The sequence below is a fragment of the Microtus oregoni genome, unplaced genomic scaffold (assembly GCF_018167655.1).
Source record: "Microtus oregoni isolate MIOR12 unplaced genomic scaffold, Mior012 000029F_ref0000214, whole genome shotgun sequence".
Lineage (NCBI taxonomy): Eukaryota > Metazoa > Chordata > Mammalia > Rodentia > Cricetidae > Microtus > Microtus oregoni.
This window is the reverse complement of record NW_024543088.1, coordinates 19,222,333-19,246,369: the sequence shown is the minus strand read 5'-3', so window position 1 is coordinate 19,246,369 and position 24,037 is coordinate 19,222,333. Positions and strand designations below refer to the sequence as shown.

General features: G+C 52.6%; 2 protein-coding genes across 5 annotated transcripts; one reads left to right on the top strand and one right to left on the bottom strand.

Annotated features, from left to right (window-relative positions):
• The first annotated feature begins 1,487 nt into the window (after positions 1 to 1,487).
• Positions 1,488 to 4,821, top strand: Thap7 (THAP domain containing 7). Of its 4 annotated transcripts, none has more exons than XM_041677956.1 (5): positions 1,489 to 1,560; positions 1,700 to 1,779; positions 2,164 to 2,319; positions 3,762 to 3,902; positions 4,104 to 4,821. In XM_041677956.1, the coding sequence occupies exons 2-5, from the start codon at positions 1,700 to 1,702 to the stop codon at positions 4,651 to 4,653; spliced, it is 927 nt and encodes a 308-aa protein (XP_041533890.1). In that variant the 5' UTR covers positions 1,489 to 1,560; the 3' UTR covers positions 4,654 to 4,821. The 4 variants fall into 4 exon arrangements, with proteins under 4 accessions (XP_041533893.1, XP_041533890.1, XP_041533891.1 ...); XM_041677957.1 differs by lacking the exon at positions 1,489 to 1,560 and adding an exon at positions 1,578 to 1,592; XM_041677959.1 differs by lacking the exon at positions 3,762 to 3,902 and having other exon boundaries at positions 1,488 to 1,560.
• Positions 4,822 to 5,071: 250 nt separating this feature from the next.
• On the bottom strand, positions 5,072 to 23,996 carry Lztr1 (leucine zipper like transcription regulator 1). Its single transcript, XM_041677955.1, has 21 exons — positions 23,669 to 23,996; positions 23,242 to 23,304; positions 19,780 to 19,836; positions 16,242 to 16,321; positions 15,786 to 15,894; positions 14,443 to 14,526; positions 13,554 to 13,611; positions 12,537 to 12,676; positions 11,424 to 11,625; positions 11,016 to 11,171; positions 10,574 to 10,684; positions 9,834 to 9,926; positions 9,611 to 9,706; positions 9,364 to 9,529; positions 8,968 to 9,137; positions 8,691 to 8,847; positions 7,896 to 8,022; positions 7,660 to 7,809; positions 7,104 to 7,209; positions 6,946 to 7,026; positions 5,072 to 6,760 (listed from the first exon to the last, which is right to left on the bottom strand). The coding sequence occupies exons 1-21, from the start codon at positions 23,866 to 23,868 to the stop codon at positions 6,644 to 6,646; spliced, it is 2,523 nt and encodes an 840-aa protein (XP_041533889.1). The 5' UTR covers positions 23,869 to 23,996; the 3' UTR covers positions 5,072 to 6,643.
• Positions 23,997 to 24,037: the final 41 nt, after the last annotated feature.

Genomic DNA, 24,037 nt, shown 5'->3' with positions numbered 1-24,037 from the left:
TCCCTGGGGGAGACCTGGTCAAAGTATAGCAGGCCATGTGCATGCTGAGCTATACCACTGCCCTGCAGAGGCCTGGGCTCGCCTAAAACACAAGTTCAGCCTCACGAATGCCAGAGAGGTTTATACATGGGTTTATGAGAAAGTATGGAGAGGTGTTCTCTGAGGCCCGCAGACCTGGCAGCCGTGGCAAAGGGTTCTGAAGAGATGGCTGTGGATTCTGCAAAATCAGAGGCTGGAAAGGGAGAATACTGAGTGCAGCTGTGTGCTGGCAGCCATATCTTTATGTCCTCCCCTCTGTTAACATTCTTTATTGCATACAGTACTTTTTTTAAAAAAAAAATTAAAACAAAAAAACAAAACAAAACAAAGTTCCCTGTCTAGATACCGGCCTTTCTTGGAAGAGCCAGTTAGTCAACTAGTGAACACCTCTGGAGCAAATACATTTGTTTTCTCTAAGACATTAATAGCTATGTCTGTGTGCTCAGTTAAAGCTTCTAAGTAGGTAAGGGAATTCAGGCAACACACGTTATTTTACAGTGAAGAATAAGTCCCTCACACCATGTGCGAATAGCATGGAAGTGGTTTCACCCTGCCTTGTGAGAGGGCTAAGAAGCAGAGTTCAGCTCGGGCCCCAACCGCGCTATAGAAAGTCAGGTTCTAACACGTAGCCTCTTCATTAGCTTTCCTCCCCAGCTGGGGGACCTAAACGGCCTACCCAGCCTATGTCCCCACATTGTACCGGGTCACCTCTCGACCTCCTTCCTGGATGGTCTGGAAGTAAGTGCTGTGCACTGGGCTTGATTTAAAGAACCCTGCTCTAAAATGGACCCACCAGTACTTCCAGATGTCATAATAAAGTAGAAGCCAGAAAGAGATCCTGTTGTCAGGCCCAGCTGGGAGTGCCAGGATTCTCTTGAGATAGTGGTAAAATTCCAGCGGGCGCAGACCTGTGGCATCTAATCTCTTGGGCGTGTTGGCAGCCCCTCTGCTTACGCAGTTAATTCCGTTACCCTAAGAGCTCTTTTTTTGTCTTTACATTTTACCTTGTGCATATGTATGCATGCACATGTGCAATATGTGAGGGTCTGAGGACTGGGCTTTGCTTCTCTCCTGTACCATGTGGGTCCAGGGAATCAAAACTCAGATCCTCAGGGTTGGCAGCAAGTGCCGAGCCACCTTTGGCCCTTGGTGGGGTTCTTTCAGGCCAAGAGCCCAGGTTTGTCTTGGGGGTAGATTTTTTTCAACTGGAGTGTCCGCTTACGAAGTTCAGGAAGCACTACAGACCGCACCCGGGCTGCTTCGCCCGAAGGCGAGTGCTCAGCAGTTACCTTGGAAACAAACAGAGCAAACGAGCGCTCGAACAGCCGCTCCTGGAGCCTAAAGCATCTCGGGAGCAACGACCTTCCAGCACTCCCACAACATCCGGTGGCCCGCCCGCCAGGACCTCTTCCGGTCCCGCCCCTTGAGGGCAGTCGCCACCGGCTACGGAGTCCCTACGCTACCAACTTCCGCATTGACCCACCCATCGCGAGACTTCGGCGGCGCAGCAATGGCAAGACCGTGAGTACCGCTGACGGGAGTCTATAGAACGAGTTAGGACGGGACTGGGCCGAGGTCGGGCTGGAAGGAGTGGCGGCTGGGCGTGAAGGCAGTCTGCCCCCAACTGCCGCCCACGACCCAGTGCCCGCTTCTTCCCCAGATGCCGCGACACTGCTCCGCCGCCGGCTGCTGCACTCGGGATACGCGTGAGACTCGCAACCGCGGCATCTCCTTCCACAGGTCAGCGCGCGTGCGTAGTGGCACGCGAGGGCTCACATGCGCAGGCGCTGGTGTTGCGGCACTTTAGGCCGCGCAGGAGACGGCGCCTTCCTGAGGTCGAAGTGAGGCTTGAACTTGTGAGCGGGAGGGTGAAAGGGGCGGTCGAGTGATCTCGACTCCAACAGAAAAGGGTCTGGACGCTTACTTACCTTGGACTTGGAGCTCTGGCTCTTTCCTGCTAGGTGATGCTGAGCAGGCCCCGTTCCTCCTCTCGTCCTCAGTTTCCCCTTAGCGGGTGGTAATCGGAAAGGGCCGTGGGGAGGTCTGCCAGTCTTGCCTGGGGAGCTTGGGCATCCTTATCGCAGGCTGCAGCATCCTGGTGCTCACGGTTTTGTGGCTCTGCAGACTTCCCAAGAAAGACAATCCCAGGCGCGGCTTGTGGCTGGCCAACTGTCAGCGGCTGGACCCCAGCGGCCAGGGCCTATGGGACCCGGCCTCTGAATACATCTACTTCTGCTCCAAACACTTCGAGGAAAACTGCTTTGAGCTGGTGGGAATCAGGTGGGTCTTACTGCCAGCCAACGCTAGAACGGGTTGTGAGGCATCAGAGCAGTGGGTTAAGCGGGGCTGCTCTATGCCCTGGTGAGGTCCGTGAACAACTGGCTCGCATGCTCAGACAGACCTGTTGCCAAGGGTGCTGTGCCTTCCCAATTCTGTACAGAAGAGCATGGCCCCAAGATCACTGTGTCAGTGGCATCAGAGAAAACGTCTTTCCCAGTTGGGGAAATAGACCCGTTGGTAGACTTGGTATGCAAGCGGGAGGACTTGAATTCAAATTCAATACCCAGGGCCGGGCGGTGGTGGCGCATGCCTTTAATCCCAGCACTCGGGAGGCAGAGGCAGGCGGATCTCTATGAGTTCAAGACCAGCTTGGTCTACAAGAGCTAGTTCCAGGACAGGCTCCAAAACCACAGAGAAACCCTGTCTCAAAAAAACCAAAAAAAAAAAAAAAATTCAATACCCAAATAAAAAGCCACGTGTGGTTGCCTGTTTTTTAATCCCAGGCCTGGAGAAGACAAAACCAAAGGGTTCCCTGGGCTCACTGAGCAGCTCGCTAGTCTAGATTAAGTTATTGAGCCCTATGTTCAAGGAGAGACTGTCTTAAAAACAAATCAATTTAAGTAAATGAAAAAATAAGGTGGGTGCTCGGGAGAGATGGCTTAACAGTTTAGAGCACTTGTTACTCTTCAGAGGACCAGAGTTCAATTCCAGCTCCAAGGGATCCCTTGCCTTCCTCCTCCCTGTGAGGGCACAGGTGGTACACATACATACACGCAGCAAAACATTCGGACTCCTAAGATAAATAGGGCTGGCTAGGTGGCTCAGAGGTTAAGACCGCTGGCGTCAAGCCTGGCGGTGGTGGCGCACACCTTTAATCCCAGCACTCGGGAGGCAGAGGCAGTGGATCTTTGTGAGTTCGAGGCCAGCCTGGTCTACAAGAGCTGGTTCCAGGACAGGCTCCAGAGTACACAGAGAAACCCGGTCTCAAAAACCAAAGAGCACCGACTTCTTCCACACAACCTGGGCTCATTTGCCATCATCCACACAGTGGCTCACACAGTAAACTCTAGCTCAGGGGACCCAGTGCTCTTTCCTGACGTCACAGGCATGGCAAAACACCCCACATCTAAACAAAGTGGTTTTAAGGAGAAAAAGGAAATCTTTACAAAGGTGGAGAATAATTGAGGAAGGCCTCTGGTCTCCACACAAAGAGAAAAGGTATTCAGCACCTGCTTCTCCCGGCTCTGAGTGGAGGTTTTGCACTTGTCTCCGGAAGCCTGTTCACAGGGAAGACTAGTTTGACTTCACTGAGCATGGCATTCTTCAGATTTATTGGCAGTGTGCCTCAGAGCCTCAGCCCTAGTGCTAGGGGCCTATGTTGGGACCCCAGGGGAAGTGGCAGCCCTTTTTCTCCAGCTCATCTGGGCTGCTTTTCCCCACAGTGGGTATCACAGGCTGAAGGAAGGGGCAGTCCCCACCATATTTGAGTCTTTCTCCAAGTTACGTCGAACAACCAAGACCAAGGGGCATGGTTATCCACCTGGCCTGCCTGATGTCAGCCGGCTCCGGCGATGCAGGAAGCGGTATGTGCAGGAGGGGGATGCCCTACCCTCCCCCCCAGGGCTGAGGGACTGGACTGCAATTGCCAGCATCTTCACTAAACAGCGGTCTTGCTGCCTAAACCCAGTGAAGGGGCTAAGGTGTTAGGGAGTCTACATGGGTACATGAGAGGGGCCTGGCATGCCCTCAGTTGGCTAGTCAGTTTCTTTCTGTCTCCCTTCCAGCTGCTCTGAAGGTCAAGGACCCACAACTCCGTTTTCCCCAATTCCTGCTAACATCATCTGCTTCCCCGTGGAAGAAGCCTCAGCACCTGCCACTCTGCCTGCATCCCCGGCTGTAAGGCTGGAACCTGGCCTTAACAGCCCCTTCTCAGATCTTCTGGGCCCTCTGGGTGCCCAAGCAGATGAAGCAGGCTGTAGTGCCCAGCCTTCACCAGAGCGGCACCCTTCCCCTCTTGAGCCTCGGCCTATCTCCCCGTCTGCTTACATGTTACGGCTGCCACCACCTGCTGGAGCCTACATCCAGAATGAGCACAGCTACCAAGTGGGGAGTGCCCTGCTCTGGAAGAGGAGAGCTGAAGCGGCTCTTGATGCTCTGGACAAGGCCCAGCGCCAGCTGCAAGCCTGCAAACGGCGGGAGCAGCGGCTTAGGCTTCGACTGACCAAACTGCAGCAGGAACGGGCACGAGAGAAGCGGGCACAGGCAGATGCCCGCCAAACCCTGAAGGACCATGTACAGGACTTTGCTATGCAGCTGAGCAACAGCATGGCATGAGGACGCACTACGGCTCAGAGACACTTGATTGGAACTGCATCTACCAGGCTGGCCAGAAGTCACAATAAAGTGGATGCTAGAAAGAGACCGTGCAGTCTGATTCAGCTGGGGGTGCTAGCCTCCTCCCCAGACAGTGGCCAAAGCCCCAAAGGGTTCAGTCCCTGGCAGGTAACCTCTTGGCCATGGGGAATCTTTGTCTGCAGTCCCTCTGCTTATTTAGTTACATTCTAGGTAAGCTAGCTCCTCTGGTCAGCTCTGCCCCACTCCCAGTCCTTTTTTGAATCAGGCTGGTATCATTGAAGCTTGAACTCCTAATCCTCCTTCTTGTACCTTCTGAATAGGATGATAGGCATGTGCCATCATGCAAAATGTCAGACTTGGTTCTCATGTGAAGGAAGCTTCTGCCCACTCCTGGCCATATTTAGGAAGACTCAAAAGCAACATAGGGTGCTACACTTGTCAGGCTGAAGGCCACACTTTGGGAAATGTTAAGTCTTTTAGATCCTGGCTCCGGTACTGTATTTATCTTGGGAACATAGGCTTCTTACTATAGCTTTGTCCATGGTAAACACCAAGCACATGGCCCTTCCCTACTGCTCCTTGGCCACACAGCTCAAGCACAGTTGAGTTTCCGGCTGAGTCTGTACACAAGGTTGTCAAAAAGTTTTCTTTATGGAGCCCTGGGTGAATATGTTTATTTGTATCCTGTGTAGAGGAGACAATTGAAGGTCCAGTTAAGTTACAGGGATCAGCATGAAGCAAGATTTGTAGACCAAAGTTGTCAGGTGTTCCCCTCAAAAGAGGCTTGGATGCGATCACCACCTTGGGGGAGTGGCTCTGACACAGCACAACAGACTCACCCAGCCTGCCTGGCTACCCACTGTGGGCTGGCACCCTCCACTCCCCTTCACTACTGCTGCTTGAGCTCAGCTACCAGCCCCAGCTTGTGCCTAGTACCTTATCTTATAACCAGGCCACTTCCTAGCTGTATGGGACTGCCACCCAGGGCACCTTTCTTCCTGGAGCCCCACAGTATGGGGTTAATGGAGCATAGGAGGGAACTTCGTTCTGTGTTCTAAGGCCAGGAAGACCCAAGCATTTCTCCAAAATAAGTTGTGGCTTCCTAGGACAGAGTATGTTCCTGTACTCAAAAAAAAAAAAAAAAAAAAAATCCACTGGGCTGTATTGGGATGTAGGCTTTCATGTCTTGATGTCAGGCAGCATGGATGGATGCCCCCAGACAATCTAGGTCTCTGAGGAGATACCTCAATATGCAATTTTCTCTTCCTTATGACTGACACCATGTTGACATAGGTAGAACAGGCAAGATGTGCTAAACCCACATCTGGGGAATCTCCTAAGCTAAGCTATGGAACTGTCCTGTGCTTTAGGAGGCAGACCAAAGGTAGCCACCATGCCAGCCAAGTGTGTATGTAGCATTGCCCCAGCTTTAAAGGAGGCATGTCAGTGACAGAAGACACACAGGAGCGTCTGCTGACTTCTCTGGGCCAGATATGCACTCTGGGTGAGCTGGAATATGCAGCCTCTGGGGGGCTGAGCTACACTTGCTCATATCTAGGATCAGACCACTGTCACTGGTCCCCATTCTCAAGTTGTAGGTAAGGAGTGGAATATAGCCTGTTGCTAGAGTAACTTGACAAGACCTCACCCTGACAATAGGACTCCATGCCTGGATCCACAGCACACCCATGGGGAACACAAAGCCACACTTTCGTCATCTTTCTACCGCTGAGTGGTATCCCTGAGTCTGGTCATCTTGGGAGAGGTGCCAGCTGGAAAGGGTGTCTGCTTCATTTGCCATTCCCTGTGAGGCCTGTGTCCACAATGAAGCATGCCCTCTAGGAATTAGGTACACCTCGGTGCCTTGTACAAGCTGGGAACCACAGGTGGGATCACTCTGTAGGTGGAGATGTGGCCAATCGGTTGAGGGTCATCACTCTCCAAACAGGTGGAGTCCTCTCAGAGATCCTCAGATGTCAGCACCCAGCTCTGCACACTGCTTGTCAGAGATGTGGGAGGCCAGGGAGTCTATGATGTCCAGCAGCAGCTGCTGGCTCAAAAACCGCAGAGTGGGAAGCTTAGAGACCTGCACAGATGACCAAAACTAGATGAAATCAGACTCCCAGGAGGACCAGGGTGGGCAGCTGAGTCCTCTTGGGGTCCAGCCTGCTCAGGGCTTGGCTGTCTGAGGACAGTGGGCAATGGCCAAGAGGTGTCTGGGCCTGCTGGGGAGGAGGGCTGGGACCTAGAGCACTGGGGCTGGAGCCTGACCTTGGTGAACTGGTGCACAATGATGTGCAAGCAGTGCCGCTTCATGTCCAATGCCTGCGTCTTGTCAGCCGCCTCCAGAATCTGCAACGGCAGGAACCATGAGGCCCAGCCCAGCTCACCCACGGGCAGAGGTGTGGCCCAGAGGTACCAAGCACTACCTGTAGCACATTCTGCACTGTTACGTTCATCTCCAGGTTCTGCTTGCAGTACGCCTGCAGTCTGTTGTTGTAGAAGCCATAGTAGTAGGGGGCTGCAAACAGGTAGCTGGGCACAAGTTAAGGGGCTGCCAAGTCAAAGGACACGTATTCACTTGTGTTCACCCATCCTGCCACATCTCTTGTCCTACTTGGGAGGGTACTGCCAGAACTACACAGACCTCAGAAGCCAGAGCTCCAGTTTGTGCCTCAGCTGGCTTGTTCTCTAAACTGGTTCTGAACCATTTCAGGCTCAAAGGCCCCAGTCAAGACGGAAAGAAAACCTGAATCCTCTCATTCCCATGTGCACATCCACAGAACTCCACTCCCTCACTGGCCCCATCAGGTATCCTTGCACTTCAGGTTCAAACACTACTGACAGAAAGTGTGAGGAGTCACTGTCCAGCAGGCCCAGCACCAGCACTGCACACTCTAGAATTTGGTGTCAGGCCAAGATCACCCAGCCAGCAGAGCAACAGGAACCAAACATGACCCAGGAGCACCAGCAGATAAAGGATGCAGTGAGTCCTCAGGGGGCATGTTGACCTCGCCATAGTAGATGTAACGTAGCATGGACTCAAAGGCCTGTCTGCTAGGCACCATCTCCCCGATAGAGATGTTCACCTGCCCATCCTCCGGCATGAATGAACGGAACATGGCCTCAAAGTAGCTGCAAACAAGGAGGTAGATCCCAACTCTTAGGAGAAGAAAGCATCGAGGCCCTGCCCTGCCCTCCCTAAAACACCCTCAACATACCTGGACCGGGCAGCTAGGATGGCTTTGTGGGCTGGTCGTGGGTGGCCATCTAGCAGTAGTGTGATGTCACAGAACTCTGAGCCTGCCCCCTCCAAGTATGCCTTCATGTCCTGAATCAAAGATGTGCCTGGGGGGTGTGGAAGGACCTTAGAAGATTCCCACTTCCACCCTGAACGAAGAGGCCACCTTTGCTTTCTGGACGAATAAATACCACCTTTCCTCAGTGACCATGTCGCTGCTCTGCTCAGAGTTTCCCCAAGTCAGGGAGTGCCAGTCTTTTCCTTCCCTCGGCCCTCAGGACACCTGGAAACTGCAAGTCCTTGTTCTGGCCCTCAGGGATGCTGCACCGATACCCAATCTTCCACGATGTGCCCTCTAAGCCCAGCTCCCAGTCTCATGCTGGACTCCCTCCTGGCCTATCTTTTGGACCCTCATGCCAGTGGCAGGGGCTAGTACAAGCCCCAAAGAGAGCTGGGGAAGTGAAGGTGCTATCAATCTTCTCCACAGGGTAGGACAAGAAGTACTAGACAATAGGTAGCTGCAGCTGCCTTGCTCACTTGACATCAGATCTGACCAGCCAACCAGAGAAGGCACAGGGCACTCTGAGGAGTGGGTTTCGTGGTCCCCAGGCTCACTGGTACACAGCTTGCTGTTGAAAGCCACTATGAATACTTTGAGAAAGGCCTGCTTCTGTCCCTCCCTGCTTTTATGACTGGGAGCACCTGGTGGGCCACAGAGCCACCCTTACCCCAAGGGCCTGGCAAGTAGTTAAGGCTTTTGTCACCAGTTCCCTACCAATGTCCACAGGTTGATCCGAGGGGGCTCGAGGGGGTGGCTGCTGCTTCCGCCTCACAATCTCTACAATCAGTGGGGACGAGAGGCGTTCGAACTCCTTCATCATGATCACCTGATTGAAGTGGGATTCCTTCACTATGAAGTTCAGGCAGTGCTCCTGGGACAGACAGGCACAGCAGGCAATTGGAATCAGGTCAAGGCCCAGGCTGGGCAGCAGAGTTTGCAGTGAGGAGCAAGGGGACACACCCCACCCCAGCCAGGAAGGCCTGGCTTGTACCTTGAGCTGGCCCAGCTGGAGCCTGGCTGCGCTCTCACACACAACCAGCACGTTTTGCAGATCCACAGAGGCCTCGATGTACTGCCGGCACAGCTGCTCAAGACGACACAGCTGGAAGCTGAGCGCCAACTTGTAGACATCCATGATGAGCAGCACGTCCTCTACATGGCCTGTGCCAAAAAGCCCCTGAGCCTAGAGCCTCAGGAAAGGAGGGCCTAGAAAAGGGCCCAGGGACCCTCCATGCATAAGAGGGTCAGGGCTTCAAGATGGCAGCTGGGCTACATGCCAGCTGACTATGGCTTGTGCCGCAGGCACATCTATAACAGCCCTCTCAGTACCACCTCTGCCTCTCCACATTCCCCACCCTGGTCCACACCACCCATACCCGAAGCGGACCTTTCCGTGGGTACTTGATCTTGTCTGTGTAGAGAAACTGCATGAGCACCTCGAATGGCCGGGCTTCGGCCTCACGAATGGCCACACGTAACAGGGGCGGCCGTGCCCTGCCCACAGCTGAACCAGGGGCTTCCCTGGGAGCTAGAGCCCCATCCTCCTCCAGCTTCTGTGGGGAAAAGGGAGCTCAGGGCACTCTAGTAAACAGTGGCCAAAGCTTCCCAGTCATGGGAGATAAGGAAGACCTTACCTGGGCCAGCCACTCTCGAGCCTGCAAGATCTTCCTACGAAGCCAGCGGCTCCGTGCAGTGACGATGGCAACATGGCCCTGCACGCACTCTTCCTTCTGCATAAAGGATGAATAGTATGTGGGTGAAAGCACAGGACCCCTGCCCTGGGGACAGATGCCAGCAGGCCAGGGCAAAGCTCTACTCAGCAGCTATAGGTGAGGCTGGTATAGGTCAGTCACCTACCTCACCAAGCACAAACTCCACATCACAGAACTGGCGGCCCTCCCAAAGGCGCCCATAGTCTTCATGCAGTGTGCACTTAGGGTAGCAAGAGAACTGCAGAAGGAGACTCAGTGAGCAAGCAATAAAGGCTATCCTGAGACCAGCCAGCCATGACCCTCAGGGTCAGGTGAGGGCTGTAATGCCTGGGCCACGACTAAAGCCTCCAAGGTCCACTGTTTTTTCCTTGATGTAGACTCCCAGGCTTTAGGCAGGCTGCATCGTTTCTAAAAACCTGGACCCAGGTACTCCAGCAACCCCATCTTCCCGGACCCACCACTGAAACAGATTCATCCATGCCTCCACTATGCCAGGGGACCCTATACTAACAACCTGTTTCTCCAGGTTGGGAAGGCTGGCTCCCCACAGCTTTCCCTAGGCTGATTTCCCTGGAGGTCCTAGCACAGAACCCAGCTTGCCCACTCCTTTGCTGGTTCTGTGTGTTCCCCTGGTAACGCTTCTCTGTAGCTGAGGCTCTGCTTGCCTCACTCTGCATTAAGGCCCCTTCCTTCTAGCGTCATCTCTGCCTATCTGGACCGACAGCATCCCCAGCCCTCTCCACCAGACTACTCAGAGATACCATCAACCCACAGGCTTAGCTATCAACAGGCACCCTTGCACAGCCCTAGTCTCAGCCACTGGCCTCAGTTGCCTCCCTGGTACCCACCTACCCAGCAGGCCTCACAGGCCCACTAGCTACACACCTGGAACCTGTACATTTCCCCACTGCGAATGTTGTTGTCCACCGTGCCCCCAAAGATGTACATGGCATCAGAGATGACAGCAGCTGCATGGAAGAGCCTCCCACTGGGCAGCTGAGGAGCAAGTAGACAAGTAATGGGATGGGGCCAACAGCGAACCTGCTGTGGCCAACCTAGTGTCACGGATCTATGTGGCAATGAAAGAGGAGAGGCCAAAGATCCCAGTCCCTTGCAGGTGCAGAGGGATGCTGGGGTGGGGCAGAGGGCAGGGTTGGTTGTGCAGAACCCCGGGTTAACAGCAGATTTGGGGCACTGTGTCACACTGACTGAAAGGTAAAGCTGGAGGGTAAGAGCCACATGCTGCTCTTCCAGGAGCCCTGCTCTACCCTCTGAGAGTTCCTGTGTCAGAGAGGAATGGAATGTTAATAAATGCCCTGCCACTCACCTCTGATGCCAGGTGCACGGGCTGCTTGGAGGAAGTGGTGCCAAAATCTAAGCCAAACACATCTCTGGACTTCTTAAAGTTGCTCCGCTCCTCTGAGGTTAGGATTGATGCCTCCTCAGAAGAGGAAGCTCGCTCAGGCACCTCGGCCCCACCAACCTTGAGGAAAACATATGCAGGAAGGTAACAAGCCACCATCCCTTCCAGGGCTCGCTATGGGCTCCAGAGGAGGAACCAGACATTGGGTGAGGCTGTGAGGCTGGCCAGGGTGCTTCCCAGAGGTCTGCAGCACAGTGCGACTGACGGGACGCAGGCATGGAGCCCTGAAGGACATAGGACTACAGGCCTTGAGAGCTCTTAGGCTGCTCTTCTTGACTATATGGGACCAAGGGAATCCAGGTCAGAACTCACCTCGCTGTCAGAGCTGGGCTGGACAACCTCCCAGGTCTGGAAGTCCACATCATAGCAGTGCAGCTCATTGGGCAGTGTATTGTCCGCTGCACCCCCAAACACATAGAGATGGCGGTCAAAGGCCACCATGGTGTGTCCATAGCGCCGCTGTGGCGGGGGTGGGGAGCCCCGGAGCAGGTGCTCAGTAGGGATGCGTGTCCACCTGGGGCCATGACCATGAACCGACACTGGTCTCTCACACACTCCCCACAGAAGGGCCTCCTATGAGGTTCCCCTAAAGTCCTATAGTGCCAGTGCATGGTCTAAAGGGAAGTCACAGGCCTATGTGTCCAACATCCCTTGACCTGTTTAGCTCAGGCATTGGCCCTACTCAGCTCCATGCAACCCAACATGGGGCCCTACCCAAGCTCCCTCTCCTCCCGCCACCATAGAGCAGACAGCAGTGACAGGGCAAAGCCTCTGCGAGTCTGCTCTGGGAATGGAGCTGTACGGACTTGTGTTGTCCCGATTGTTCTGCTCACTGCCCTAACAGTAGAGTCCCCACCTGGGAGATGCCTGCCCAGGCACTAAGGTCCTCCAGTACTTCTCTCCTCCAGGGGCTCCTGGGACTTGACAACAAATCCCCTTTTCTGCTAAGTTAGCTGAAGAACCAAAACAGATGCAGGCTCATTCCACGGCTGCCCCCGTACTCAACAAGATTCCTTCCACCTAGATTTCTAGAAGCTTTTGGGTCCCCTCCAAAGCCCTATTCCTTTTTCTCTTATTACTTCCAGTGCCAGAGGCTAGCCCCACCACAGGGGGCTAAGGCTAGCCAGCAGCCAAAGGAAGTAGACAGCCTACTTTACCCTGCTTATCTTGTACTATCCCATGAGATTAGTGCTAACCACATTTGTTAGCAATGTCAGTGAGCAAGATACACAGGGCAAGGGGTATCCTTCTGACTCAGGCCATATCTTGCTGAGCTACAGCCATAGCCCAGGGACCTATGAGGGTGTCAAATGCTCATACTCCAGGCTCTATGCTCTGCTATGTGTGGGAACAAGGAGAGATCACAACAGGTGCCAGACACAGGAACGAGCATTATTCATGTCCCTCAAAACCCAGGAAACTCACGTCTTGTCCTTGAATTCGAACTGGAAGAGGTTGTTGGTTATCTTGGCTCCACTCTGCCCTGAGAACACGAACATCTTATCCCGGCATACAGCCACAGGGAAGTTGCAGCAGGACGGAGGGATCTCCCCACTCTGGGCCACCTGCAGTAGGGGCACAGCTCAGCCAGGGCCTCGCAGGCCTGGGGCTGCACTGTCCTACACTTGGAAGTGAGTAAACGGAGGTAGTTTCCAGCCTCCTCACACCCACACACACACGGACCCAGTTCTGATCAGCTGAGGCTAAAATCAGGAGGTTCATTTGGAACTAAAGATGTAATTTCTACAAGAGAAATAAAGGTCCAGGGAAAAGCAATGAACAAGAGGTTGCCCTGCTGTGTTCACGTGAGGGTGGCCTGGAAGAAGTCACATCTGTCACATGCGGCACTCTGTCCATGCTGGACTCAGAGCTTTCTCCTTCCTCTGACTCCACCTTGGCTTCTAGGGATCAAAGCCGGGGATGCGTGCATGCTGTGCTACCATGGACCACAGCTCCACTCCAAAGCCTTTTATTACTTGATGATTCATTCATTTTGGAGACAGGGTCTCTCTGTGCAGCTCTGGCTAACCTAAAACTCGCTATGTGGCCCAGGCTAACCCCAAACTCACTCCGTAGCTGAGAATCACCCTGAATGTCTGACCCACTTCCCAATGCTGGGATTACAGGCATGCATCTCCACACCCAGATTACGTGGATCTGCGGATCCAACCCAGGGCTTCATGCATGCTACATTACCAACTATACTATATCCTCAGCCCACTTGCAGTCTCTGCTTAATACTGGAGTTGGGCTGGGGGAGGGTCAAGGAAAGGAAGAGGCAAGCCTTGGTAAAGGGAAGAAGGTAATCTCTGCCATATGCCACCTTTGCATCTCTCACTCATACACCAGCTTCCTTTACCCCCCACTTCTTGATGCTGCAACCTACTCCCCCCCCCAGTGCCCCTGACTTCCCACCGGCATCATGCTCCCTGCACCCCTCACCTCCTCCCAGCATGTGAGCTCTCGGTCTTGGAGGCCAATTGTCCACATGTCGTTCAACCTGCATGAGGACAGAGGAGACAGGATCCTTTGGTCCTGAGCCTGACTGGAGGGATAGCTCCAGGGAAGAACCACTTGCTCTGTGTCAGGAGACAACCGTGCCATCTTTCTTAAAGAAACAGGAACTTCTGGGAAGAAGATGCTATGTCAAATCTCTGCACCCAGCCCCTAGCAGCTCTCACTTCCTGCTGACTCTCTGACCAGCCAGGACAGAAGTGGATTTACATATAACATCTGGGGTATGAGACAGGGCAAGCCACCTGAGGCAGGAAAAAGACGATGTGTCCCATAAAGCCTACTGCTGCACGGTGCCATTACTGGTCTCTGCAATGTGCAAATTTAGAATGGGCATGCACTATTCGGCTATCAGATAAATACAACAACTTTTCTAAATCAAGGAGGAAGCCTTGTGTGGAGGCCCACACCTTTAACCCCAGCACTCGGGCAGCAGGGGCAGGAGGAGTTCAGTGAGTTGAAAGCCAGCCAAATCTACACAGAGCATTCCAGGACAGCCAGGGCTACACAGAGACCTTGTCTTAAAACAAAAACAAAACGTAACATAATAAATAAACAGAGAAAACTGTAACATGGGGAGAAACCCAGGGCTGGACCTAAGCTGAGATGCTTCCAGCCTCCAGGCCTCTGTAGCTCCAAATCTCCTCATCTGAAGAAATCCAGGGATCACAGACAAGCCCTCCCTCCACACTCCTCTCCTGAGAAACTCAAAACCCACCAGGGTAACTTACCCCAGCCTGAGCACTCAGGTGCCAAGAGGGTTTATTCTGCCCCTGAGGACATACGGAAGTAGGGTCATGGGCAGCTGCTTGCCTACCTGGCATTGCCATCATAGCCAGCGAAGATCCACAGCTTGTCACTGTACACTGTGGCCCCATGGGCTGACCTGGCAACCGGCAACCTAGAACATAAAGAAACCAACGAGGAGGGGATGGAGAGAAGGCTTAACACTGAAGAGAACTCGTTCTTCAGGAGACTCAGGTTCAATTCCCAGCATCCACATGGCAGTTCACAACCATCCCCCTGTAATTCCAGTTCCAGGGGGTCTGATGCTTTTGGGTCTCTTCAGGAACCAGGCATGAATGGGTACAGATATACATGCCAGCAAAATATTTGGTGTGGGGGGGTATTTGTGTGTGTATATACATATATATAATTTTTTCTTTAATGAGGAAAGGTCATTAGAAAGGCTGAAGCACAGGGCTCTGTGTGTTCAGCAGCTAGGACCACATCTGCCTGACAATGGGGCTCAGAGGGCGGTGCTAGGGCAACAGAAGCAAACAACAGCACAAGAAGCAGCAGATGCATAAAAATTCAGATGGTGAAACTGGGCATGACGGTACATATCTGTAAATCCTGGTACTAGGGATGAAAGGAGGAGGATCAGAAGTTCAAGATCAGCCTCAGCTACATGGCAAGCCTAGGGTCAATGGGACTGTGTGACACTCTGACTCAAAACAAACAGCAGAAAACACACAAAGGCAAAACCAAAAAACCCTCCGAAGGGGCAGGGATGTGGCTCAATTTGTGGGCTGCTTTCCTAGCATACCAGAGCCCTGGACATGATTCCCAACACACATAAAACCAGGCTTGGTGCAGTACGTCTGTAACCCCAGCAGTCAGGGGCTGGAGGCAGAAGGATCAGATGTTTAAGGTCATCCTTAGCTATATACTGCAGGTTCAAAGCTAGCCTAGCCTACACGAGATCCTGTGTCAAAGATGGAGCGGGGAGGAATCAGATATAGGCCTTGGAATATGACTCAATGATAAAGAAATTGCCTAGTATGAAAAAGGCCTTGGGTTCCATCCCCAGTGCTAAGAAAAAAATATAAATAAAAACAAAAGAAATTCTGTGGTCCACACAGGCCCAGCACCTCCCTAGGTGCTATGAAAATACTGAAGGGTGTACTCCCAAAACAGCCCCCCTGGGTCCTGAGAAAGAAGGGGATGTATGCCTGGGCGCAGGCTGGGGCAGTAACTGGCTTCCGGCCTGCTGCAGACACCCTGTCTAGTCCTGCCCCCACCCCGGGACTCAGCAGTGATGAAAATCAAGCAGTTAAGTCTCCCAGCCATGGGATCCCTGTCTGAAATGTGGCAGGAGGCACATCCCAGGCAGAAGGCCATTCTCTTACAGTGAAAGTTCCCAGCGAAACCGCTTACCTCCCTTCAATTTTCCACTCTGTCCACTGGCCAGTTGCAAACTTGTATTCAAAGAGGTCATTTTTATTCTTCAAGTTAGAATTGGAATAAATATCTCCAGTATAGCCCCCTGGGTGAAGAGAATGGAAGTAAAGGTTAGAACTGGGGTACCACTTATTTAAATGTGGGGCCCTAGCTAACACGTACAAACCCCTAGCTCCATCTGCCCACCCAAACACCCCTGCATGAGCCCTGGGGACGCAGAATGAGCAAACGGATGTTTCTTGCCCTAGCCGTCAGAGAGGACATCCCCATTCCCATGAGCTCAGAACATAAGGGAAATCAGTCCTCTCAAGCCAGAGGTTCAGGGCACTCCAGTGGGTAACACCTGCCCACCAGAGCTCAGAGAGCTTCCAGTAGGGTGGAGGAGGCAGGAGCTAGAAGTCTGTGGGTGCAGGAGGGTAAGAGGCTGCTTACCAAAGACGAACATGCTGCTCCCGTAGACGACAGCTGAGTGGTGGTAACGGGGGGCTGGTGGGGTGCCAGTGGTAAAGGCTCTGGAGAGGCACAGGGTGAGGTCAGTGAGGGGTCAGTCAGGCACTGACGCCTCCATACTTTGTTTTCCTTTCTCCCTTCCCCCTCCTCTTCTACCTATCCTCCCTTCTTTTCTTTCCAGGTTTGGTGTTGCTATAAGTAGTCCCTGCTGGCAAGTAACTCAGGGTGCTGTGTAGTCTAAGCTGGCCTTAAATTGGTCATCCTCCAACCTCAGTCCCCCGAATACATGAATTAGGCATCACCATGACTACAGTAATTTAATTCTTTCAGACAGGTTCTCAATATAGTGCCTAAGCTGGCCTCTAATTTATGGTTCAAGCGATCTTTCACTCAGTCGCCCAAAGAGATGAGAGAAGGGATGGATGCCAGGGCATCAGCCTTGCTCTACTTCTGTATTTCTAAGGTGCTGTTTCTCTCATAGAACCCCTAAAAACATCAGTAACCAGGAGAAAGCTGAAGTAGCAGGCATTAAACTCTTGCACATCCTGCCTGGGGGAAGGCCTTTGCTCCACACATTTCCAAACCTCCAAGAGGCTTCTCAGATTTTTTTTCCCCCGAGACAGGGTTTCAGAGGTAGCTCTGGTTCTCCTGAAACTTGCTCTGTAGACCAGGCTGGCCTCAGACAGATCCTCCTGTAGCTTTGGCTGTCCTGGAACTCGCTCTGTAGACCAGGATGGCCTCAGTCAGATCCGCCTGTAGCTTTGGCTGTCCCGGAACTCGCTCTGTAGACCAGGCTGGCCTTAGACAGATCTGCCTGCCCCTGCCTCCTGAGTGCTGGGATTAAAAAGCCACCATCTCTGATGTCTTTTCCCTTTAAGCAGGGTCTTACTGTGCAGTCTTGGCTGGCCTAGAAGTCACTGTGTAGACCAGACTGGCCTCAGTTCACAGATATCTGCCATGTGCTAGGATTAAATGTGTGAGACACCAGTGATGCCTGGCTGGAGGGGACTTTATCTATCTATCTATCTATCTATCTATCTATCTATCTAATCATTTGGAGGATAGTTTACAATTTGCTTTTTCAAGTAAGCAATAGAACTTGACTTGATCCTGGTCTCAAGATCCTGGGATTATGGGCGTGCACCGCTATGCTCAGCCTTAGCAATTTACTTCTGCTTGTTTTTTGAGAGGGTCTTGCTATGTTACAAAGACTGTTCTCAGATTTGCCTGCTTGCCTCCCAAAATCTAGATGGAATTGTCTGCCGCCACCACACCTGGCTCTATGTCAATCTTTTGCAGTGTTGGGTAATGGGCCTGGAACTTGTGCTAAGTGCACTGCTACCACTGAGCTGAGTTACATCCCTAGATTTTTTTTTTTTAATTTTTGAGCTGGGGGTCCTGAACTCATGATGTCCTTGATTTATGATCTTCTGCCTCAGCCTTCTGAGTGCTGGTATCACAGGTGTAAGCCACCATGTTCGCCTGGCTTAAGCAACGTTTAACAGTCACAGAGGCTTCAAAGTGATTTTCATTTTTGTTTCTCACTGTGTGTGTGTGTGTGTGTGTGTTTGTTTGTGTGTATGTATGTATGTGTGTGTATGCCTGTAGGTGTGTGAATGAGTACCACAGGACACACGAGGAGGTGAGGGGCAGCTGTGTGGATGAGGAGGTGAGGGACAGCTGTGTGGAGCAGTTCTCCACAGGACACATGAGGTGAGGGACAGCTGTGTGGATGAGGAGGTGAGGGGCAGCTGTGTGGATGAGGAGGTGAGGGGCAGCTGTGTGGATGAGGAGGTGAGGGGCAGCTGTGTGGAGCAGTTCTCTCCTCCATTTTTACTTGACTCTGAGGATTGAACTCAGCTCACCAGGCTTGCACAGCAGGTAAGGCTTAATCTGCTGAGCCATCTGGCTGGCCAAGGAAAAATTTTAAATCAATTGAGAACTGGATCTGGAACTGGAGTTTAGTTCGTCAAGTTGGGCTTGCCTTGCCTGCACTAAGCCTCCTCAGCCTGCCTAGGCCACGCTCTGAGTTCAGTGCCCAATGTTGCATCAAGCAGGCATGGGAGCAAATATCTGTAATCCCAGCACTCAGGTGCAGATGGAAGAGCACAAGCAGTCAGGGTCATCCTTCCCTGCAGAGCAAGTGTGAGGCCAGCCGGGATACACACAAGACCCTGTCTTTAAGAAAAGGCTAAAGTGCTTGCCTGACATATACCAGTGCCTAGATTTTACATCCAGCACAGAAAAAAATAATAATAAAAGAATTGGCAGCAGCTGTACTAAGATCAAGCGTGAGAACAATTCCTGCTGCTATGCCAGTGCTACCCGGGGAACAGGCAGAGGGCGGGGTCCTAGCTGGTTGTGGGGCTTTGTTGTTTTTGCTAACCTGACACAAGCTAGTTATCTGGGAATAGGGAAACACAGTTGAGAAGATGGCTCCATAATATCAGGCTGTAAGCAAGCCTGTAGGGCATTAACCTAATTAGTGATGTGGGAGGCCCCAGCTCATTGTAGGCAGTACCGCCCCTGGGCAGGTCCTGGGTGGTATAAGAAAGCCGGCTAAGCGAGCCATGAGGAGCAGGCCGGTAAGCAGCATTCTTCCATGGCTTCTGCTTCAGCTCCTGACTCCAGACACCTGCCTGGAGTTCCTGCCCTGACTCCCTTCAGTGAAGGACTGTGACATGAACATGTGAGCTGAGATTAACACTTTCCTCCCCAAGTCGCTTTTGGTCGTAGTGTTTCAGCACAATAGAAACCCTAAGATGGTGCATGACGGCAAGTGGAGCTGCCCTGCCTGGCTGGGTGTCCAGGGCAGTCACAAGACCTCCAGAGCTCTGCGTCCTCCTCTTCCAAAATAGACCCCATCCCAGAAGGCTGCTGCAGACCACAGAACACAACCAGAAGGGGCTGCTTGACACTGTGCTCCTGTGTGAGCAGATGCTGGAGCCGGCAAGTCCAGTAAACCCTGAGTCTCAGGTCTGTGTCTCCCCTCAGACACGGGCTGCTGCAGGAAACACAGTATATGGCACCCCAAGAGGGCAGGTAGCGTGTTGCAAGGGCACACAGCTGAGATTGTGGTTCACAGGGTTTGCGTGCTGTTCAATGCTTGTGTGGGATCCACTGACAGGCAACTAGCCCTAAGAAACGGGGTGGGACAGGAGGCCCTGCCGGCAGCCTGGAGGTGGCACTCTGAGAAAACTTATTAGCTGAGGCCTGCCCATGCCCTCTCTGAGATCCCACAGCGGCTCCTGGCCCAGGAGAAATTCTGGTGACTGAAGCTCTCTCTCAGGTCAGAGTCTACTTGCCACCAGCTAGACCAGACAGACCCCTTAGTTCACAGCATTTAGGATAATCATTCTCACAGAAAGCTGTGAGAAGGAGGAACGCCATCTAAGGTTCTCCTCTGTTCTATTTCCCTCCGGCTCTCCACGATGAGCTGACTCTATTCGCCAGTGAAGGCAGCACAGTGTTGCCACTCTCCAGAAGGACAGGCGGGCCCTGCAGCTCAGAGGCTACCCACCTGCACCAGGAGCAGTCCTTCACATCGAACCGCAGGAGATCGTTGAGCATCGTCTTTCTGAAAGGCAGAGAGAGAAGGTGTTACCTCACAAGGATCTTAGAGATGGACAAGGGTGTGCACCCAGGGTTGGAGACAACAGGAAGGGCCTGGCTCACTGACCTCCAGACTTGTTCAGACTCAGACAACCACCAATGTCCAAAGAACAAAATTAGTAACTAGTGATACGGGCAGCTAGGGCTCCTACACTGGCAGGGCCAGCCTGATCCCCACCAGCAGCTCACTGAGAGGAGAGCAGGAGCTGGCCCAGAGGCTGGAGTCGTCACTCACACTCACTCCAGCCCTCAGAACTACTCCTACATTTAACCCTTCCAAGGCTGCACTACGATGAGATGCTGGCTCAAACATCAGTGGAGACTGCATGCTTTTCCACCTTCCTGCCACCTGCTATAACAACTGCATTAAGATGAACCCACTGTCCACCGGGCTAGCCTGCATCTCTGGCATTAAGATGAACCCACTATCCTCCGGGTCAGCCTACATCACCGGAACTAAGATGACCCCACTGCCACTGTCCACCGGGTTAGCCTACATCTCCAGCATTAAGATGAACCCACTGTCCTCCGGGTCAGCCTGCATCACCGCATGTTACCAACTCTTTTTTTTTTTTTTTTTGGTTTTTCGAGACAGGGTTTCTCTGTGGTTTTGGAGCCTGTCCTGGAACTAGCTCTGTAGACCAGGCTGGTCTCGAACTCACAGAGATCCGCCTGCCTCTGCCTCCTGAGTGCTGGGATTAAAGGCATGCGCCACCACCGCCCAGCATGTTACCAACTCTTGTTAAGGTGGAAGGAGAAAAGTGAGCCAACAGCCCCTCAAGCAGTCCCGTCAGACCAGGCCTTCACAGGGCATCCAACCTTGCTCAGTCTGGGCCAGGTGGATACCCTCCCTGAGTTCATTTTATGGGAGAAGCATGGCTGAACAGTTAGGAGGGCAAAGCTTAGAAGCTGGTATCATGCCCTCCTTCATTTAACTCCTACTTAAGCTTCCTGGTGCTTGTTAAAATAATGGGAGGCCACTGGGGTTTTTTTTCTTCCTTCCTTCCTTTCTTTCGTTTGTTTTTCAAGACAGGGTTTCTCTGTGGTTTTGGAGCCTGTCCTGGTCTTGTAGACCAGGCTGGTCTTGAACTCCCAGAGATCCGCCTGCCTCTGACTCCTGAGTTCTGGGATTAAAGGCGTGCGCCACCACCACCCAGCTGAGGCCACTATTTTGAACTGAGTTCCTATACTGGGCCCCCAAAGGCCAGGGCAAACCAGAATAGTTACTGGGGCCAAATGCCTCATAAACTCAAGCATTAAGGATCAGATAATCCCAAAACCTAACAGTTTGCTTACAAAACTGGAGACTGCAGTCTTCCTGGGTCTGCAGGATGAGGAGGCCCCTGCTGAAGCTCTGAAGAACTCTAACCTAGCTGACCAGGCCCCACCCCCAGCTTTCCCTGCTCCTACCTTTCAGTGTGCAAAGGTGCTACTGCCCGGTAGGAACTCTTCCTTCCACTGTTGAACAGAGGCTGCCCTGGTTTATCTTAAGTCACAGTCAAACAGATGCATAATTCAGCTTTCTCTAACTTTCTTCTGAAACTGCATACCAAAACCACTACCGCTTATCACCACACAATTGTCTGCCTGCTCCAGAAAACGCTAAGGACAGCGATCCTGAGTTACCACCGTCCACCTTATGTTGGACACTGGTCATTTTGGTATGGGGAATTCTTACTAAGGCTCATCTTTTAACTCAGTAAATGCTGACTGGAACATCTGGGCACTGGTACAGCAAGGTGAGGAGAAAGATGCCTTGTCTTGGCAGAGGAAACAGATCGGCACCAACACTTGCAGTCTGTGGAGGGTGGGGGCAAAAGGAGCTGCTAAGCGGTAAGCGAGTCCAGAAAGGCCTCATCCACAAGGAACATTAGAAGGGAAGCGAGAAGCGTGTCTGGGAAGGAACAACATGGCAAAAGGCTGGACAGCAGGGTGTTTCGAACAATCCAAATGCAGGACAGCCAGAGGGCCGGCTGAGAACCAGGAAAACACAAGTGCGCAGCAGGCCTCATTCACTCCTGGGAGGACTCGAATTTCACAGGGAGGTGCCAGGACATCACACGCTCTGACTGACAGCAGTGGTAAACGCATCCCCAGCTGCTCTTGAAAAAGAGGGTGTGGAGATAAGATAAATGCCGAGGACTGTGGCCAGGTGTGCATGCTCTAATAGAGACCTGAATGTCTCACCTGCTCTAGACCAGCTACCCCAGGTAGTCTACATGACCAAGAGTCCCCTTCCTGGGCTTTCGGCCAGGTTCTGGACCTGCAAACATATAATCTCTGTGGCAGCAATTCCTGCCAGCCTGGCACAATCACTGCTAGCCATAACCCCCATTAGACCACACCTGGCCTAGCTCCGGAGTTAGCATACAGTCCTAATCCATCCTTTGTATTACAGATAAACTTTGTTACCCTATGTGAATCTTGTCTGAGAGTTTCCCACTGATACAAAGCCTATGCAAAACTTGGTTAGGGGGCAACCCTGAAAACTATGGTACCTCATGAATCAGGTATTTGCACTTGGCATTGTATTTTTGGAAGGTTCATTCAGGTTGTTTTGAGCATATGGAAATCTACTAGCTGGCGTGTAATTATAGGGAAAAATAAAAATGCTGAAGAGCTGAGGGGAAAGGTTCAGTCCACAGAGGCTGGGTCCCCTACGGCTGCAAAGGTTAAGTTCATCCTCAAAGTGTCTCTGAGTCTTCATTTCACGGACCTGTGTGAACCATACACCGGCACCACGCTACCTGCGACAAACCGCAGCTTAACTAAGAAGTCTGTGTGCATGAAGACGCTCACCAGAACTGCAGGTCATTTCCAGGAAGATTATTTTCCAGGAAGTTAAAGCAACACAGGGAAATCACCAGAAATGAGACATGCACAGCATCAATAAAAACTGATTTTGGAGGTAGTGAGAGGGCTCAGCAAGAGATGGCACTTATCACCAAGGCTCGCAATCTGAGAAAACTCCTGCATGTTGTGGTCTGATCTCCATATGCACCCCCACAGAAATAGATGTAAAACCAACAACAAACATGTTCTCCATACTTTTTGTTACAAAGCAAGCAAGTGGGCAAAACTCAGAGGGAAGTACAGAGAAAGAAGAAAAGTGCCACTCAGGGTGATATAGGCTATAGAGTCAAAACAAGTATAGTTCCATGTACTGAGCATGCGCTGACATTTGACTGCCGGCGTGAGAAGGCTCTAAGGGCAGGATCTTCCTCACCGTAACTTGGGAACCAGGTACAAGGTACCTCACAGATAGGGAAATAGAGGCTCTCAGGACATGGCTAATGACTCCCATTCTCAGTCCGTCTCACCGTCATCGTCCGTCCCCTGCCACCACTCCCATCAAAACAGGCAAACTCACCCGTTGTCTCCGCCAAACACATAGATGGCATCCTTATAAGCCACGACTGTGTGCTTGCTGCGCCTAGAAAGAAAGAGGTGAAGGGTGGTGGGACCGGGACTCTCTTGGCTGACACCCAGGGTGACTGCCACGTAAGTTTGGCTAAAAGCCTCTCAAATGCCAAGATCTACACTACAGAGATCCTTCAATTTCATCAGACAGCAGGGACGTCTGACACACCGAGGACTCTTCAGACTCCCACCCATACCTCTGCTCGGGAACCCAAACTGGACCCTTAGAAACACAACAAATAGGTCTGGTGCTCTGCCTAGGGTCACTACTGACCCCAGGACATCACACGGGTTCTCGCCCTAGAGCCCATCCTGGGACCTCCTCAGCTCTCGTCCCCATTCCCAGTGCCTTCAGGATCCCCTGCACACTGTCGTACCGGGCGCCCACGAATTCGTCGCAGGGTGGGAGGCGTCGCCAGCGATGCACTGTTTCGAAGGGTCCAAAGTTGAGCGTCAGGTACTCGACACTATCTGAGCAGCTGTGGTCAAAGTCCACGCTCGGAGCCACCTTGGAGCGCACCCCTCCGGCCAGGGCCCCGGCTCCGATCGGGGCCCCCGAGCCTCCGGGCGCAGCCATCCCCGGTTCAGGCCGGATGAGCTCCCCAGGTTGCAGGGCTCACGGCCACCGCCCGGGCCTCGCCAAGGGACCACATTTCCCGAAGAGCCCTGCGCCGACGCTGTAGCACATCCGGCCAGCTTGCAACTAGCCAGGCCCGCCTTCCCGACAAGCTTTGCGCTGTCCTGCG

What these genes read in the sequence shown, in the direction of transcription:
- Lztr1 (XM_041677955.1), bottom strand. Translation starts at nt 23,868, where the DNA reads ATGGCTGCGCCCGGAGGCTCGGGGGCCCCGATCGGAGCCGGGGCCCTG. An exon ending in AAGGACTGCTCCTGGTGCAG is followed by an intron (nt 16,322 to 19,779) that starts GTGGGTAGCCTC and finishes GTGCCTCTCCAG; the next exon opens with AGCCTTTACCACTGGCACCC. An exon ending in GGCTATGATGGCAATGCCAG is followed by an intron (nt 13,612 to 14,442) that starts GTAGGCAAGCAG and finishes GTCCTCATGCAG; the next exon opens with GTTGAACGACATGTGGACAA.
- Thap7 (XM_041677956.1), top strand. Translation starts at nt 1,700, where the DNA reads ATGCCGCGACACTGCTCCGCCGCCGGCTGCTGCACTCGGGATACGCGT. An exon ending in CGCGGCATCTCCTTCCACAG is followed by an intron (nt 1,780 to 2,163) that starts GTCAGCGCGCGT and finishes GTGGCTCTGCAG; the next exon opens with ACTTCCCAAGAAAGACAATC. An exon ending in TTTGAGCTGGTGGGAATCAG is followed by an intron (nt 2,320 to 3,761) that starts GTGGGTCTTACT and finishes TTTTCCCCACAG; the next exon opens with TGGGTATCACAGGCTGAAGG.